Genomic DNA, 14,256 nt, shown 5'->3' on the forward strand with positions numbered 1-14,256 from the left:
CAGAGAACAGGACAAGTCACACGTGTGCCCTCTACCCACATCACCCCAAGACGCTAACCTTGAATTACAAATGGTGCTGTACGAGGCTGCTGGCTGGGACAAAGACAAAGATGTATTTATCTCTGTGGCTCAAAATACCAGAAGACCTAAAATCATGATGCATGACCCTCAGGTCCTGGTTGCTATCAAGGGCTTCACGCAAGGTCTTATTCCTTCACTCCAGTGGTGTATGCAACATCTTATTCCTGAGCTCCAGAGACTGTACCACAAAACAGCCCAGAAGAGATTACATGTACCCCTTTCCTGAGTCTCTGAGCTGGAGCAGGGCTTTCTGCAGGCCTGGAGTTCCTTCACACAAGGCTGCAAATACTTTTTTTCTGACTGTAATAAGGCAGACATACCTCAGTCTGACCCTGCAATCTTCACATGGCCAAGAGCCACAAGATACATGCAGGCTGGGCTTTGGCCGTGACTCCCAGGCATACCAAAGCATTTCCTAGGGGAGCCTGTGGTCATGCCGCGCAAGAATTGCATTGGATTCTCCTTCCACAGCTGAGTATCTGGCTGTCCCTGCACCAGCCTGCCCCATGGCTGGTGCTGAGAGAGAGTCCCAGCAAGTGAAGTGAACATAATCTGCGTAAGAGCTGCAGATCTGCTGCATCAGAAGTACAGAATCTGGCGCTGGGAGGGTGCCAAGTCTCCTTGAAACCCCATTTTATAAGGTTCATCTGGGGTCAGTCCACAAGCTACTGTCTCATCCACGTGGAAGAGACAAAGTCTGCTATTCATCAGTCAACAGGTGGAGAAACCCTGAGAAGTGGTAGTCAGCTCCTTGGCAATCACCGTTACCTTTTGTATGGTGGTGGTATTGACAGTGCAACGATTCTTCTGTATCTGGAGGACCTGTGAAACCCCAATCAGCACGCCATTCTTTGTCTCAAGAAATCTTCCATCCAAAGGAATGTTATTGACGAACTTCTGTAAAGCAGAAGAAAAAAGCTGAGACAAGAACCTTCAATTCCTTCTGCATGGATTGCTTAACAGCTGTCAGTCACACAAGGCAAGCTTGTAAGGGGGTGAAGAACAGAAGTGGGCGTACCCAGCCATCAGCCTTAGAAAGTGTTAGGTCAAGCCAGATCCTCAAAAGGCAGAACAACCTTCCTTCCTTACCTGGGTGTTGTTTTGATAAAACATTAGCCAGTAGGAGAGCCCTAACATGCTGTTCTTATGAATTCCACTTCTCAAGTCCGTGGGCAAGAGCTTCTCTCCCAGTACAATGTGGTACTGCACCGTCTCATTATCCTAAATCCACAAAAAACCCACAAATGTTAGGACTCTTTATTTCCTAGATTACAATTCAGTGGCATAAGAAGAGTTCCTAAGCATCTGTAATGGCTAACAGAGCCTTGTAACTCCCTATCACAAGTGATTGATCACACCTGATGACTGTTACTGGATGAAGCTATAAGTGCCACAGATAGATACACCAGAGCCAGGCAGGAAGGGGAACATGCTATTCCATCCATCCACATACAAATCTACTCAGAATTTTGCATTTGGAGTCCAAATATTCTTTTCAGATCCCATTGCAATACCCCAGGAAACCCCCTCATTCCTTTCTGCCATGTTTCTCCCAGCTTATAGAATAGAATAGAATAGAATAGAATAGAAAAAGAAAAGCCCTAAATCCTTTTTTTATAGAATAATTAGGGTTGGAAAGGACCTTAAGATCATCCAGTTCCAACCCCCCTGCCATGGGCAGGGACACCTTATGCTAAATCATATCACCCAAGGCCTCGTCCAGACTGGTCTTGAGCACCACCAGGGACGGAGCATTCACAACCTCCCTGGGCAACCCATTCCAGTGCCTCACCACCCTCACAGGAAAGAATTTCCTCCTTAGATCCAATCTAAACTTCCCCTGTTGAAGTTTGAACCCGTTACCCCTCTTCCTGTCACTGTAGTCCCTGATGAAGAGTCCCTCTCCAGCATCCCTGTAGGCCCCCTTCAGATACTGGAAGGCTGCTATGAGGTCTCCACGCAGCCTTCTCTTCTCCAGGCTGAACAGCCCCAACTTTCTCAGCCTGTCTTCATACAGGAGGTGCTCCAGTCCCTGATCATCCTCGTGGCCTCCTCTGGACTTGTTCCAACAGTTCCATGTCCTTTTTATGTTGAGGACACCAGAACTGCACACAATGCTCCAGGTGAGGTCTCACAAGAGCAGAGTAGAGGGGCAGGATCACCTCCTTCGACCTGCATCAGTTATGCTTCTCCTCTCGATGTTCAAATCCACTGAACTCACGTTTATGATCTGACAGCGCACACGTCCCTGCACTTAGTGCAAGACATATTCAGACTATAAGCAAGCAGTGAGCTTACCAAATGTGTCACATTGGCAGCATGGCAGTACTCCTCAATGGAATTATTTCCAGGAACAAAAACTGTGTATTTTTCAGAGGATTCGAGTTTTCCAATGAGCTGGTATTCCTAAAAAACATTCAGACAGTAACATTAGCAATTACACTTGTACTCACTAAAAACCAAGAGCTTTCCTACAAGGTCCTTCATGAACAGTAGGAAATGGGTGGTCTCCCTTTTCTCCCCAGGCAGTCCAAATGTGGGTCCCCCAGTACAAGGTAAGGTGGGTATTTGCTCAAGAGACCACTCTGACAACGACAACAGTGCTCACCTCTGCTGCTTACCTGGAGCAACTCCTTGAATGTGCTGAATGAGGCAACTGCCTCGAGCTGCTCCTGCAGACCTGGAGGGCTCGGTGGGACATCTCCTGAAGGTGGCAACAAAACCTGTGGCAAAAGTGAGTTCACAAGCGAGGCTGGGCAAGGGGCTCTGGGGAAATCACGCTAGACTCCCGCCCTGCTTGCAAGAAAGGCCATTAGCAAAGACCTCATTTTACACAAGAGCCAAGAGAAAAGGAGCTCCCCTCCTGCTTGTCCTGGAGACAAGTATTTTAAACATTAAACTGCTGCACAGGAACCATCCGCCAGGACCCTGCGATAACCAAATACATTTTTGCCCCTGTTATTTCTTCCTAAGTGTCCAGACGTGTTCCTCCTTGGCCCTGACACAGATGCTGCAATACAAACCTGCTGCTACAACTGCAGCATCTCCCAGTATCACAGGCACCACCATACCTTACTGAGGACATGAATAATGCCGTTGCTGGCGGGGATGTCACTGATGACTATACTTGCATTCTCGACTGTTAGCACCTGCAAAAGTATCAGAGAGAGAAGCAAAAGGATTAGAAATTGCCAAGCGAGTACAAAACAAGAATATTGTTCACTCAAGGTTGCACATGATTGATCTGGGCACAGTTTTTGGAAGATGTCTGTGATTCAGGGCATCAGTGTCCCATCCAGGTTCTCCACTGGACACAGCAGCTCTTAAACAGCTCAATTCAATACTGGTATATGCGTGTTCTGTAAGAGAAGCCCTTACACCGCTCCTGGTGTTTATCTGCCATCTGGTCTGTGGGTTGAGGGTAGGTAATTCCAGCCTGTCATACATCTTGAGCTTTTCATCAGTGAAGACACCTTCAAGAAAGTGGGATCTGAAGGGAAAAAAGGCAGGTAAAGAAAAGCTTAGGACACTATTAGTAATAACAGGGAGATAAGACTACACTGCCCAATTTTCATGTCTCTCGCATGAAGTAGTTAAGCATGTAGAGGGAATGATGGAAGGAATTACATGTTCTGATGACATCTGCAGCTACATGACAGGGAAGATCTCTGCAAATAAATGAAAAACAAACCCACTTCCCATTGCCTGTGGTCTGATACATTTTAATGTCTCCTAAATTCTTTGCCTGCTAGATATTTAATCCTGCTTCCATAGTTATGTCAAGGTAACCCTCTATTGGTCTTACAGAAGCAGAAATCCCGTTCATGGCTTTGTTTGGCACAGTAAAGCAAAGGCAGGAGTGTCCTCGTACCTGACTAAAAATGGCAGCATGGAGGGGGTCAACCAGAATTCTTGCTCAGTCTTGCTCAAGTTTTTGATAGCTGCCTCCGATGGCACCAGGACTGTGACATTGGCTCCTGCTGGGATGCTGAAGAGAGATTTCTGTTGTCCAAAGCACAAAAATGAACAAATAAGACATGCCACTGCCGCATCCAAGCCACAAAACATAACCAACAGTCATCCTGCTCTTGCATGAAAGGGATGTGCAGAAGGACAGCATATGCTCAGCAGCGCAGCAGGCTCTCCTGGGCATGGCAGGTAAGCACTGCTGGCAGTCAGTGACTGCCACATATGGCTCAGCTATAACAGCTGACATCTGTTTGCCAAGGGAAAACCTCCTGCTTTAAGCCCTTTTTGTACTTCGATTAATCTTCAAACCCATTCCTTTCTGAACCCTCAACATCAGTTTTGGGGGAAGGAACAAGGTTGTTCCTAGCAAAAGCAATGTATGCAGCAGGGCAGGTAAACTAAAGCTCAATTAGATACTGCACATCATAGCATGCTTCCACAGACTTGCTGCCGTCTGCAGAGTGCCTCTGCTATTGCCACGCCAGAGGCAGGGAAGCTGGAACAAGAAAGGAGCTAACACGGAGTCTAACTTCTCAAAGCATGTTCTTCTGAAAAATAGCTATTATAATGCTACCCCTCTTTCTTTCCCTTCTGTGATATTTTACGAGGGCCAGGAGTTACAGATGATACAGCCTTGAAAATTAAGTGTAACACAGCCCCAGATTCCTCCTGTGCTAGAAAAACAGCCCCCAAAACACTAAGAATCCACACTCTCTCATAACCTCCAGAGCTTTTCTACATGCCTGTTCTGTAATGATTTGTCCTTTGCTGTTGTTTGGGTACTCTCTAATGAAGAGAATAAATGGAGCTTCTCTTCCTCTAACAGCAGTGCTCATAGCGACTTCACTTCTGCAGAACTTACCCCTGCGAGCATCCCATGGCTGTCCTTACCTTAACCCAGTCGTAAAAGCCTGCAAAGTGGGAATTCCGGGCCAGCTCCTTTCAAATAGAAACAACACAAAGGTTACCCCTGCTGAGCGCTGCGGCTGTGGGTCTGGGAGACCCAGGGCGGGGGAAAGGAGCCCTCTGCAATACTAGATCGGGCAGTAATGACTTCCCCTCTCACCTCACAACCATTACCTGCACAATGTATCGTGGGGTGGGACAGGCACCCCGAAAGCCAAACTTCAGCCAGTAAAAAACCATATTCCCAAACCAACAAACTTTTCAACTCATCTGCAGCTGCTTGTGTTTACCAGGGACAGGGATTGAATCCTCAATGACCTTTGCTATTTCTAATGACGGAAAATGGGCATAGCAGTTCTGACCTGACTTCCGAATGACAAGGAATGCACAGGACAGACCAGGGTGAAGCAATTTAGAGATTACTGACAACGATTTCACTGGCAATAAATGGCCTTGCCATCAGTTCTGTCCCCGTGGCCCTGGGACACACTTGTGCTGCCAGGCTAATGCTGGAAGAAGGAGTCACCTCAGGTAACAGAGAAAAGGAAAGCGAGAGCAGAGCCATTTCTCTCCGACCTCAAGGAGACCTCGGACATTTGCTTTTTACTCACTTTTAGAATGTCTCCATAGCATGCCATACCATCCCCAACATAGCCCTCAGGGCAAGCGCAGGATCTCTCTCCTCCTCCAAGGGGTACACACGTCGCCTGCAAACACAAGGAAAGGGAAAGTTAGAGAGCAAACACCTATCATGCAGTGTTACACCTATCTAGGAGCTGAAGTCTGACCTGCCATGGCATTGGCTAGAGAAGCACAAATAAGCACCTTTCTCTTGTTGCCTTCATGATGGCACTGAATTTATACCTCATGCAGCTAAGCCTAGGTGATAGCTTTGGTTGTGTGAGCTCACAAAACTTAGAGGATCCATCTTTATAAAGCCTCAGCTTGACAGTAAGAGGACATAACATCAAATCCTGCAACTCTCTAGTGCCATGGCTGCAAAAACTCCGTCAGGGAGCACAGGAACCTCCACTCTCATGCCAGCCTGCGACAGCTCTTCAGCTACTCACCAAGTCATGGCAGCCACCATTGTCCATGAGGCATGGGTTGATTGCATCGCAGTTGTAGCCATCGCCAGCATAACCTCTCTTGCAGACACACTTGCTCTGTAAGAGACATTTCCCTTTTAGAGACATATCAGAGAACCCTCATTTGCTACCCAAAAAAGGACTAAGGTACCAAAACCTAGTCCTAATTTATTTTCCAAAGTTTTCTTCCTGGTCCCTACAGACCTGGAAATGCAGAGGTACTTCCTTAGCATAGCATCATTCTCTATCGCAGCACACGCTGCCTGGTTACTCAAATGCATTGATCCCTTGCACTGCTTGGTTGTTGCAGGGTGACTTAAGGATAATGGTTTCCATCTTTATTTCCAGCCTTTCATAAAACGACACAGGTTTTTGAATGGCAGAAAGAGGGGCTAATCCCCACGCTCCCAACTTTCAAGACAGCTAGGAGACCACTTGCACATATCACTTCACTAAAATCTGCTGAAGGTTTGGCCCCTTTTTCTCAGCACATTGTCCAATGCTCCCTTTGCTCAGTGAGGAGAAGCACTTTGAGAAGCAGCACCCTGAGAAGCCACCTCTCCTATCTCAAGACGCCCAGTTCCTGGACCAGCTCCCTCCATGGACTATCTGAACAGTGTTCAGATGCTTTTCAGTATCTTTTAGCATCACCTAGAGACAACGCTGTGATCTGGGAATAACAGGGACACAGCAACTGGTGCCTTACACCAAGCCATACTATGGACCATAGTCTCCTCCCTTTGCTGCATAGAAGTTTCAGAGTAGAGCAGCAGCCTCAAACACATCAGTGCATCTCACCACACGCAAGCACACCGTATGGTTTTAGCTGCAGCCAGTGGCTCTGGCAGCAGACACAGCCCAATTTACACCTCTGGTAACCTAAGGCCATCTCAGAGCAGCTTAGGACATGTTAAGTCCCCCATCAGACTGCTCAGCGTTGCTCATACCTGGCCAGGGCCGATATAGACGCAGTCAGCGTTGATGTGGCAGTTGCCTCTGCTCTCCAGCACGCAGTTGTTTATAGCCACACAGGCCTTCCCGTCCCCAGTCCAGCCCGTGTTGCACTGGCAGGTGGCAGTGCCAGGGCCTGTACTGGTGCACAGGGCCTCCAGGAGAAGAGAGAGAAAAAGGGTTACGCTCAGCAAGAAGGAAGACGGCGCCGTGCAAATACAGCAACAAATAAACCTCCATCAGATTGTGGAGGATTTCCCAATGACCAACTCTGAGTCCAGTGCTGGGAGGTGGAAGCATCTTCTCCAAAAAAAGTCATAGACAATTTCATAATAAAGTCACTCTGGAAACATTCTGTGTTTTCACAGAGGTACACGCTTGTGCCTAGGGCGGCTCAGAACATCCAGGGCATTCCTTACCCTCCTCTACAGCTCTTCCATTACATAGATTACATAGATGCTCCCTAAAGAGGAGGAGCACAATCGCCTGTCTGTACATGCAGGATGAAATCCATGATGGAGGGGAGATACCTCCCTGGAAAGACCTAATTTGAACCCAGGGCCACCCTATTTCCTTCCACATGGAAGCGTGTTCCTCTCACTGAGACATCTGACCACTTGGCAGTCATTACCATCATAAAGCACCAGGATTTTTACTAAGGATAATAATGTAGTGTTGATGGGTACTAGAAACATAACTTGGAGTTCACAGTTAAGTTACAGCCTGAACAGAGCAACAACAAAAATAACCCACATTTGAAGAGCTTGAAGGGAGGGTAAGTACAAACCACAAATTATCTGTACAGCCAATCTCTGTACCTGCCAACATATCTGGTGCAAACCAGTCAAACTCCCACTGAGTGTTGCATTTTGGCACCAATCTAAATGACTGACATCCTTATGACGGCTGTGTCCAGGTATCTTTCGTTCCACCTCATCTTGCAGACAGGGAAAGTTAGCACAGAAAATCTCTTAACAGTCCCTGGAGTCCTGGATCCCTGCTCTGATTGATAGGAGCTGCTGCTCCATGCTCTGATAGTCCAACCCCACTTACGTTCTGTGAACAGCCTCCTTTTTCCGGCTGGCTGCACAAGTCAATGGGCTGGCAGGAAAACCCATCACCTTCATAGCCATCCATGCAGATGCACCTTGAAAGTAGAAGCACAAAAGGGACACAGATAGAGCAGCCCTTCTAAAAGCCAGCAAAAAGGCAGTTTGAGCCTCTCAAGAACGCAAAAACCTGCCTTTGACTCCTAGCAGGTTGGCTGCATTACTCAAACAGGTAAGCAGACACACATACACAATTAGAGAGCTGGCAGCCTCCCAGCTGCTGCGTACCTGCACAATGAAAATCACACCCGACCGTGCATGCCCGAAAGACTGACCTTGCTGTGTCATTGAGGCTGCAGACAGCGTTCTGGTGGCAGTACTGGGACAGACCACTTGGGCCACAGTTCTTGGATGTCTTGTCACAGAATTTCCCGGTATAGCCTTCCTTACAGGACCAGGACTGACACACACCACCGCTGCCAGGCCTGTTGTCACAGACGCCATGGACACAGCCACAATCTGTCAAGTACACGGAAGTAAAGTCAGTAACCACAAGAACTCCAGAACCCACCACAGTGGCTGCGTTTTGTGGACATCCAACTTCGCTTCACAACCTCTTGTGACTGCAACAAACAATCATCCTGTTTGTGCTTGACAGACAGATGTCTGCTGAGAGACACCCATCATAACTCAAAGCTTGGCTAGGGATGCTCTGTGTGGGTCCGTGTTTTTTACAGGCTGTAAGGACACTATCAAATGTAAGGTATCAAACTCAAGGTCATTGTCAACTGTCTTTTCTTTCTTAGCAGGAGAGATCTAAAAGCAAAATCCCAAACCTAAATTTGGCTGATGTTTCCAAGACCCCCATCACCACTGTCATATCAGCCACGTTTTCTCTACTGTTCTTTGAAGAGACATCCATGATGACACTTCCAACACTCGTTTTGTGATGCTGGCCTTGCCAGAAGGGAATCCAGGATACACGACCCTGCACTATACCCTTGCCTTACATTTTCCTCTAGTCTCTCTTATCAGCATTACCAACCTTCATCACAGTTCTCGCCATGTTTGTGTGGGTTTGAACAGATGTGGCAGGCTATTCCTTTGAAACCTTCAAAGCACTGACAGTTGCCATTCCCTTGTATGCCATCACTGCACTGGAAGGAAAACAACAAGGAAACAAAAGTGATTGAAACTCAGGAAACCAAGGCAAAGCCAAGGTGCTGATACCAAAAGCACTTTCATACTTGCAGTAAAATGCAGGACTTTGAGGAATGGTGGCAGTAATGCAAAACACCACATAGCCAGAGCTGTCTCCAACAACCAAGACATGACTTATATTAGAGTTTGAGATAGAAAACCCACTAGGCATGGGCTATTCTCCCTGGATCTGCTGCTGCTACCACTGTGGGCTTAGCCCTGGCGCACAGATGCTGAATTGTACTTATCTACAGCTATAACCTCCAACCACACCGTCTCAACTGCTCATTGCAACATAGCAGGATCTTTCATACATACACTTCCCCGGCCATAGCATGGACTGGAAAATCCCCCTGGGCATGGCATGCAGTCTGGACCAAAGAATCCTTTGCAGCATCCAGGTTTCTGAAACAAAAGCAGAACTGGTAAGGTATGATGTGACTTCACAAGGATTGCCTGGAGTCATCCTACCCTTATAATTCTGAAACCCTATCCTCTCTGCCATGGGCTGAAATGGACCATCTCATTTGGCATCTCTGTGTATAAAAGCTCCTGCATTTACAATTACTTTTCAACAATACCCCTCTCTCTGCTCAAAGCTGATTCTTCTCAGAATATATCACTATTTTCTGCACTTTCTCTGACTTGAACAAGTAGGGTCTATGTTTTCTACCAGCTTTTATTTCTCTAATGGTACTGTCCCACTCACTCCTATTTTATCCTTGCTGCATTCCTTTGTAGTGATGTAGCAGTTTTGGATTGCAGGCCTTGCCATGACTGGCCAATGGAATTAAAATCACAAGACAAACAACTGACAGTATATAATGAGATCCCCACAAGTCATTCCATATAGCTGGCACTATGAGAGCTCAGGAGCTGCAGACAAACACGAGGTCCATAAACTTGCTAGGAGAGACCTTCCCAAACCATCTGACAACGTTTCATAAACAGGATGCAATCACTTCACAGCTTACAACACTTTCCCTGAGCTCAGCTTCCTTTGGGAGAAATGCTAAAACCAGTGAAAACGTGCGTTGTGGTTTAGGGCTCCATTTTATGGCAAACCCAGCCTTCAGCAGGATTTGGATTATTTTCCTCCCTTCCTCAAAAACATCTTCCCCGTTTCGCCCCACACAATAATGTTATCAATGTATTGCAGGTGTTGTGGAGCTTGCCCCTGCTCCAGGGCAGTCTGGATCAGTCCATGGAAGACGGCTTCCACCCCTGTGGATGGCTGTGTTTCCACCCCTGTGGATGGCTGTGTTTCCACCCCTGTGGATGGCTGTGTTTCCACCCCTGTGGATGGCTGTGTTTGCACCCCCGTGGATGGCTGTGTTTCCACCCCCGTGGATGGCTGTGTTTCCACCCCTGTGGATGGCTGTGTTTGCACCCCTGTGGATGGCTGTTTCCACCCCTGTGGATGGCTGTGTTTGCACCCCTGTGGATGGCTGTGTTTCCACCCCTGTGGATGGCTGTGTTTCCACCCCTGTGGATGGCTGTGTTTGCACCCCTGTGGATGGCTGTGTTTCCACCCCTGCAGCAGTTGATGCCAAGTGTATGGGAAGCCACTCCAAGTAAAAGCAAACTGTGGCCTGCACTCTGCTGCCAAAGGGATTGAGAAAAATGCACTGGCAGTATCAGCTGTGGCATTCCACTTGGCTGCCTTTGACTCCAGTTCATACTGAAGCCCTCTCTCAGCCCAAGGAGTCAGAGCTCTTCTTGACGAACAGGAATAGCAAAGCTGAGCTCCTTGCAAAGGGAATGTGGCCTTCCATCACACTCACCATGACGGTTTGATTGCAGTACCTGGCACACCCCTTCTTCAGGACATTCAGGCCTTGTGGATCATGGATGTAGACACATTCCTTTGGGGAAAGCGTTGGTTCCTGTACAAACAAAACAAGTCATCAGCACTGTAACCTTCCTCTTTGCTCTTTTTGCTGCAGGGAGCAACTATGCCTATCTCTGAGCTGAGGAAGTTCACAGAGCAGCCAAGGCGAACAAGACACCATCACGGCATGCCTATCATGGAAGAAGGCACATGGCAACTTCCTCTTGCTCCCAGCAGCTCCTGAGTCTGAGCCAAGGTGCTGCCCTTTTGTTCTAATAGTAGTGTCTATAATAAGGGAGAGAGGATGGGAGGGAGAGGAGACAAGAGGGAGAAAAGGGCAGGGTGAGAAAGAGAGGGCGAGAAAGAGGGGAGGAAAGACAAGGGAAAGGAAAGGAAGGAGGGAGGAAGAGTGTGGAGCAGAGTAGCAGGTAAGGGAGAATGAGAGAGTAAGAGAGGGGAGGAAAGAGGAGGGAGGTGAGAGTGACAGGGAAGCAGGTGAGACAGTGACAAAGGGGGTAAGGACTGCAATAACTTTGGAACGATGCTTAGTGACCTGTCACAGGCAGAATTAGCCCCCCGATGATTCTGGCTTCACCTGCCTCAATCAGAGAGGAATATGAAAGAGCAGTGATTTTGCAGAGCTCTACTTAAGGTATTTACACTGCGAGCGTATCAGTAAGTTCTCCTGAGAGTCAGGTCTCTCAGAAGACACCCAGCAGTTAACAGTGGTCAGCACCTCTCTGGCCTTCCTTCACATGGGGATTTCCTGGAACTTGCTGTTCTGCTAAGCTCAGCGTGGGATAATTCAAACACCAGCACACAACCTCCTCCTCCTTACACCTCCTTCAGTGAGCTCTGCTCACCCCGGAGCCAACAGGGAGCACAGACCAAGCACAAATGGCTTCTCCCCCTCTGCAGTGCAGAAAGCTGCTGTGGTTCTCTGGCTGTGATTTAGGCAGTGGCAGTACGGGATGGCACTAGCGTGATGAGGCTGGGTCCTAGCAGGTTGGAGGAGCTGGCAGGCTTGGCAGGTGAGCAGGAGAGCTCTGCCTGAGGCAGAACAGAAGCACTAAAAGCTGCAGGTCTACAGTTTCCTTTAGCCCGGGCTGTCGCAGCACTCGCTCCATTGATTGAGCAGACAGGCTTCGGAATGAGAAATAGCAGAGAGCACTTGGTGGGTGACAGCTGGGATGAGAGCTGTGGATATGTGGGGAGTTCAAATTCTCCAACAAGCCTCTCTACTGTTTGCCTTCCCTGCTCTCTATTTGAAAGAGGCTTGGGTTAGAAAATGCCTATCAGTACATTTGTATATCATCATGCAGGAAAAAAATCACCAAAATACTTACCATTTCTCTGCTCCCAGGTGGGCAAATGCTGTTGTTGAGGGCCTCACAATCCACACAAGAGCCCTGTTAAGAAAGTAAGAAGGGAAAATTCATCTTCCCAAAGGAACCCATTGCCCATGCCAAGAATGCTACAGAGCTACTGCTCCCATTATATACAGAAAAATCATAACACGTATCAGAAACATCTGTAGGAGGGAGTTTCAGCACTCTGAAAGGGGCGAAGTTTATCACTTAAATAAGACTACCCCTTTGCCTCAAGGACATGCTTGCACCTGGTTGCAAGATGGTTGCTCTGTGTGTCTATCAGCCACTAGACACACAGCTATGCTGGGAGACCCTTTGAGCATCCTCACAGCAGGCCTCACTAGATCAGCCAGTTACATGGACCCTCTGGCTACCAGGGATTAACTGCATCCCTCCAAATCAGGTACCTCTTGCCTACTCAGAGCCTTATCTTCTTTCTTCAGTAACCTACCAATGATCAAACTGGGGAGCAAGCACCTAAAATAAGGTATACAAAACACAGCATTTATTGCACTGCTATTGAATGACTGCTTCCTGTCCGAACTACAGGACACGAATGCTGACAGCAATGGGAACAAAGCATTGTCAGCTGAGTCAGCAACTATGCTGTGAGGAAGATCATATAAGGCCTTATAAAAAGGTAAATACACTCTGAATCAAAGGTAGGATGGGTCAAGGAAAGAACAACAACCTAGAGGGAATGCTGGCCAGGAAAGCGGTACCTAGTGCTAGCAGGAGAAACACTAACAGTGCTGATACTGCCTAAGTTCACATCAGGGAACCTCTTAGAACATATTTCCTAAATGCAATTTACACATCCTGCTTTTGTCCCTTCAGGCAAGTGAGGGGTCTGTAGCAACCTAGCAACCACTAGTAGGAGAAGAGTAGACGCTGACTCACCGTCACAACTTTATGTTGCTCTTCATTGCATCTGTGAGGCAAAATGGGAATTATGGAAGGCGGGATAAAGATGCCATCCAAGGTATGAATAATACCATTTGATGCCACAATGTCTCGCATATTTATGGGGATCCCCGATTCATCCATCAGAATTCTTCCCTGACACAGAAACACAGACAATTTACCTTCATTTTAGCCCTTTAGACTGTATCAACTACATAAAGCCAGTGCAGGATGCAGATGGTACACATCAACAAGTATAACCAAACAGTGAAGCCTTTTAGTGGAGTCACAGGTTGGGTAAGAATTCAGTGACCTTATTGAAGTGTTTTTTAAGCAGAGGAAGAAGCAGAGGTGGGCTGAAAACGCATTGTTCAGAACCACATCCAAACTTTCTCCTAGCACAGGAGGGTTTCCCCAAACAGGTTTTGATTCATACTTACATCTGCACTGATGTTGATAGTGATTATCTGGTTGGCCATAGTAACAATGTGCGGCATCATTATCAGTTTCTCTATGGTCACCTGAAATAAAACCACAAGGTGACAGTGGCATGAAAAAGCAGGTTTATTTCAGTACAGCTTAATGGATCCTTCCATGATTTCTGCTGCTTAAAAAACATTCTAAATGGGACTTCAATAGTGTGAGGTGCCCCTGCCCATGGCGGGGGGGTTGGAACTAGATGATCCTAAGGTCCTTTCCAACCCTAACTATTCTGTGATTTACATTTCATTAAATACCTTAAACACAAGCAATGGGTCAGAGAGAAACCCAGGACTTTGTGTGAATTGCTTGATACCACAAACAATTGGTGGCAGCAGCCTTGGCTTTCATTCCTTGTGAAAGTAACAGTCCAGCACAGCTGAATCATGTCTCACTAATAGTGTCACTTACTGATACACCTGCAAGTA

The 14,256-nt window shown here is 47.4% G+C and overlaps 1 protein-coding gene across 3 annotated transcripts in view; it reads right to left on the bottom strand.

Annotated features, from left to right (window-relative positions):
* STAB1 (stabilin 1) overlaps positions 1-14,256 on the bottom strand; it is a 56,944-nt gene that overhangs the window by 19,822 nt on the left and 22,866 nt on the right. For all 3 annotated transcript variants that reach the window (XM_062610287.1, XM_062610286.1, XM_062610285.1), the window contains 19 exons: positions 13,789-13,869; positions 13,346-13,504; positions 12,422-12,484; positions 11,029-11,130; positions 9,563-9,649; positions 9,090-9,201; positions 8,380-8,563; positions 8,049-8,142; positions 6,992-7,150; positions 6,027-6,122; positions 5,568-5,663; positions 4,942-4,989; positions 3,953-4,083; positions 3,460-3,571; positions 3,153-3,230; positions 2,703-2,804; positions 2,380-2,487; positions 1,171-1,302; positions 850-978 (listed from right to left, as the gene is read on the bottom strand). In XM_062610287.1, coding sequence (XP_062466271.1) covers positions 850-978; positions 1,171-1,302; positions 2,380-2,487; positions 2,703-2,804; positions 3,153-3,230; positions 3,460-3,571; positions 3,953-4,083; positions 4,942-4,989; positions 5,568-5,663; positions 6,027-6,122; positions 6,992-7,150; positions 8,049-8,142; positions 8,380-8,563; positions 9,090-9,201; positions 9,563-9,649; positions 11,029-11,130; positions 12,422-12,484; positions 13,346-13,504; positions 13,789-13,869 — 2,073 coding nt within the window. The remainder of the gene's footprint in view (positions 1-849; positions 979-1,170; positions 1,303-2,379; positions 2,488-2,702; positions 2,805-3,152; positions 3,231-3,459; positions 3,572-3,952; positions 4,084-4,941; positions 4,990-5,567; positions 5,664-6,026; positions 6,123-6,991; positions 7,151-8,048; positions 8,143-8,379; positions 8,564-9,089; positions 9,202-9,562; positions 9,650-11,028; positions 11,131-12,421; positions 12,485-13,345; positions 13,505-13,788; positions 13,870-14,256) is intronic.

This window comes from Pezoporus occidentalis, unplaced genomic scaffold (genome assembly GCF_034315485.1).
Source record: "Pezoporus occidentalis ecotype Australia unplaced genomic scaffold, CSIRO_AGI_Poc_V1 ctg145, whole genome shotgun sequence".
Classification (NCBI taxonomy): domain Eukaryota; kingdom Metazoa; phylum Chordata; class Aves; order Psittaciformes; family Psittacidae; genus Pezoporus; species Pezoporus occidentalis.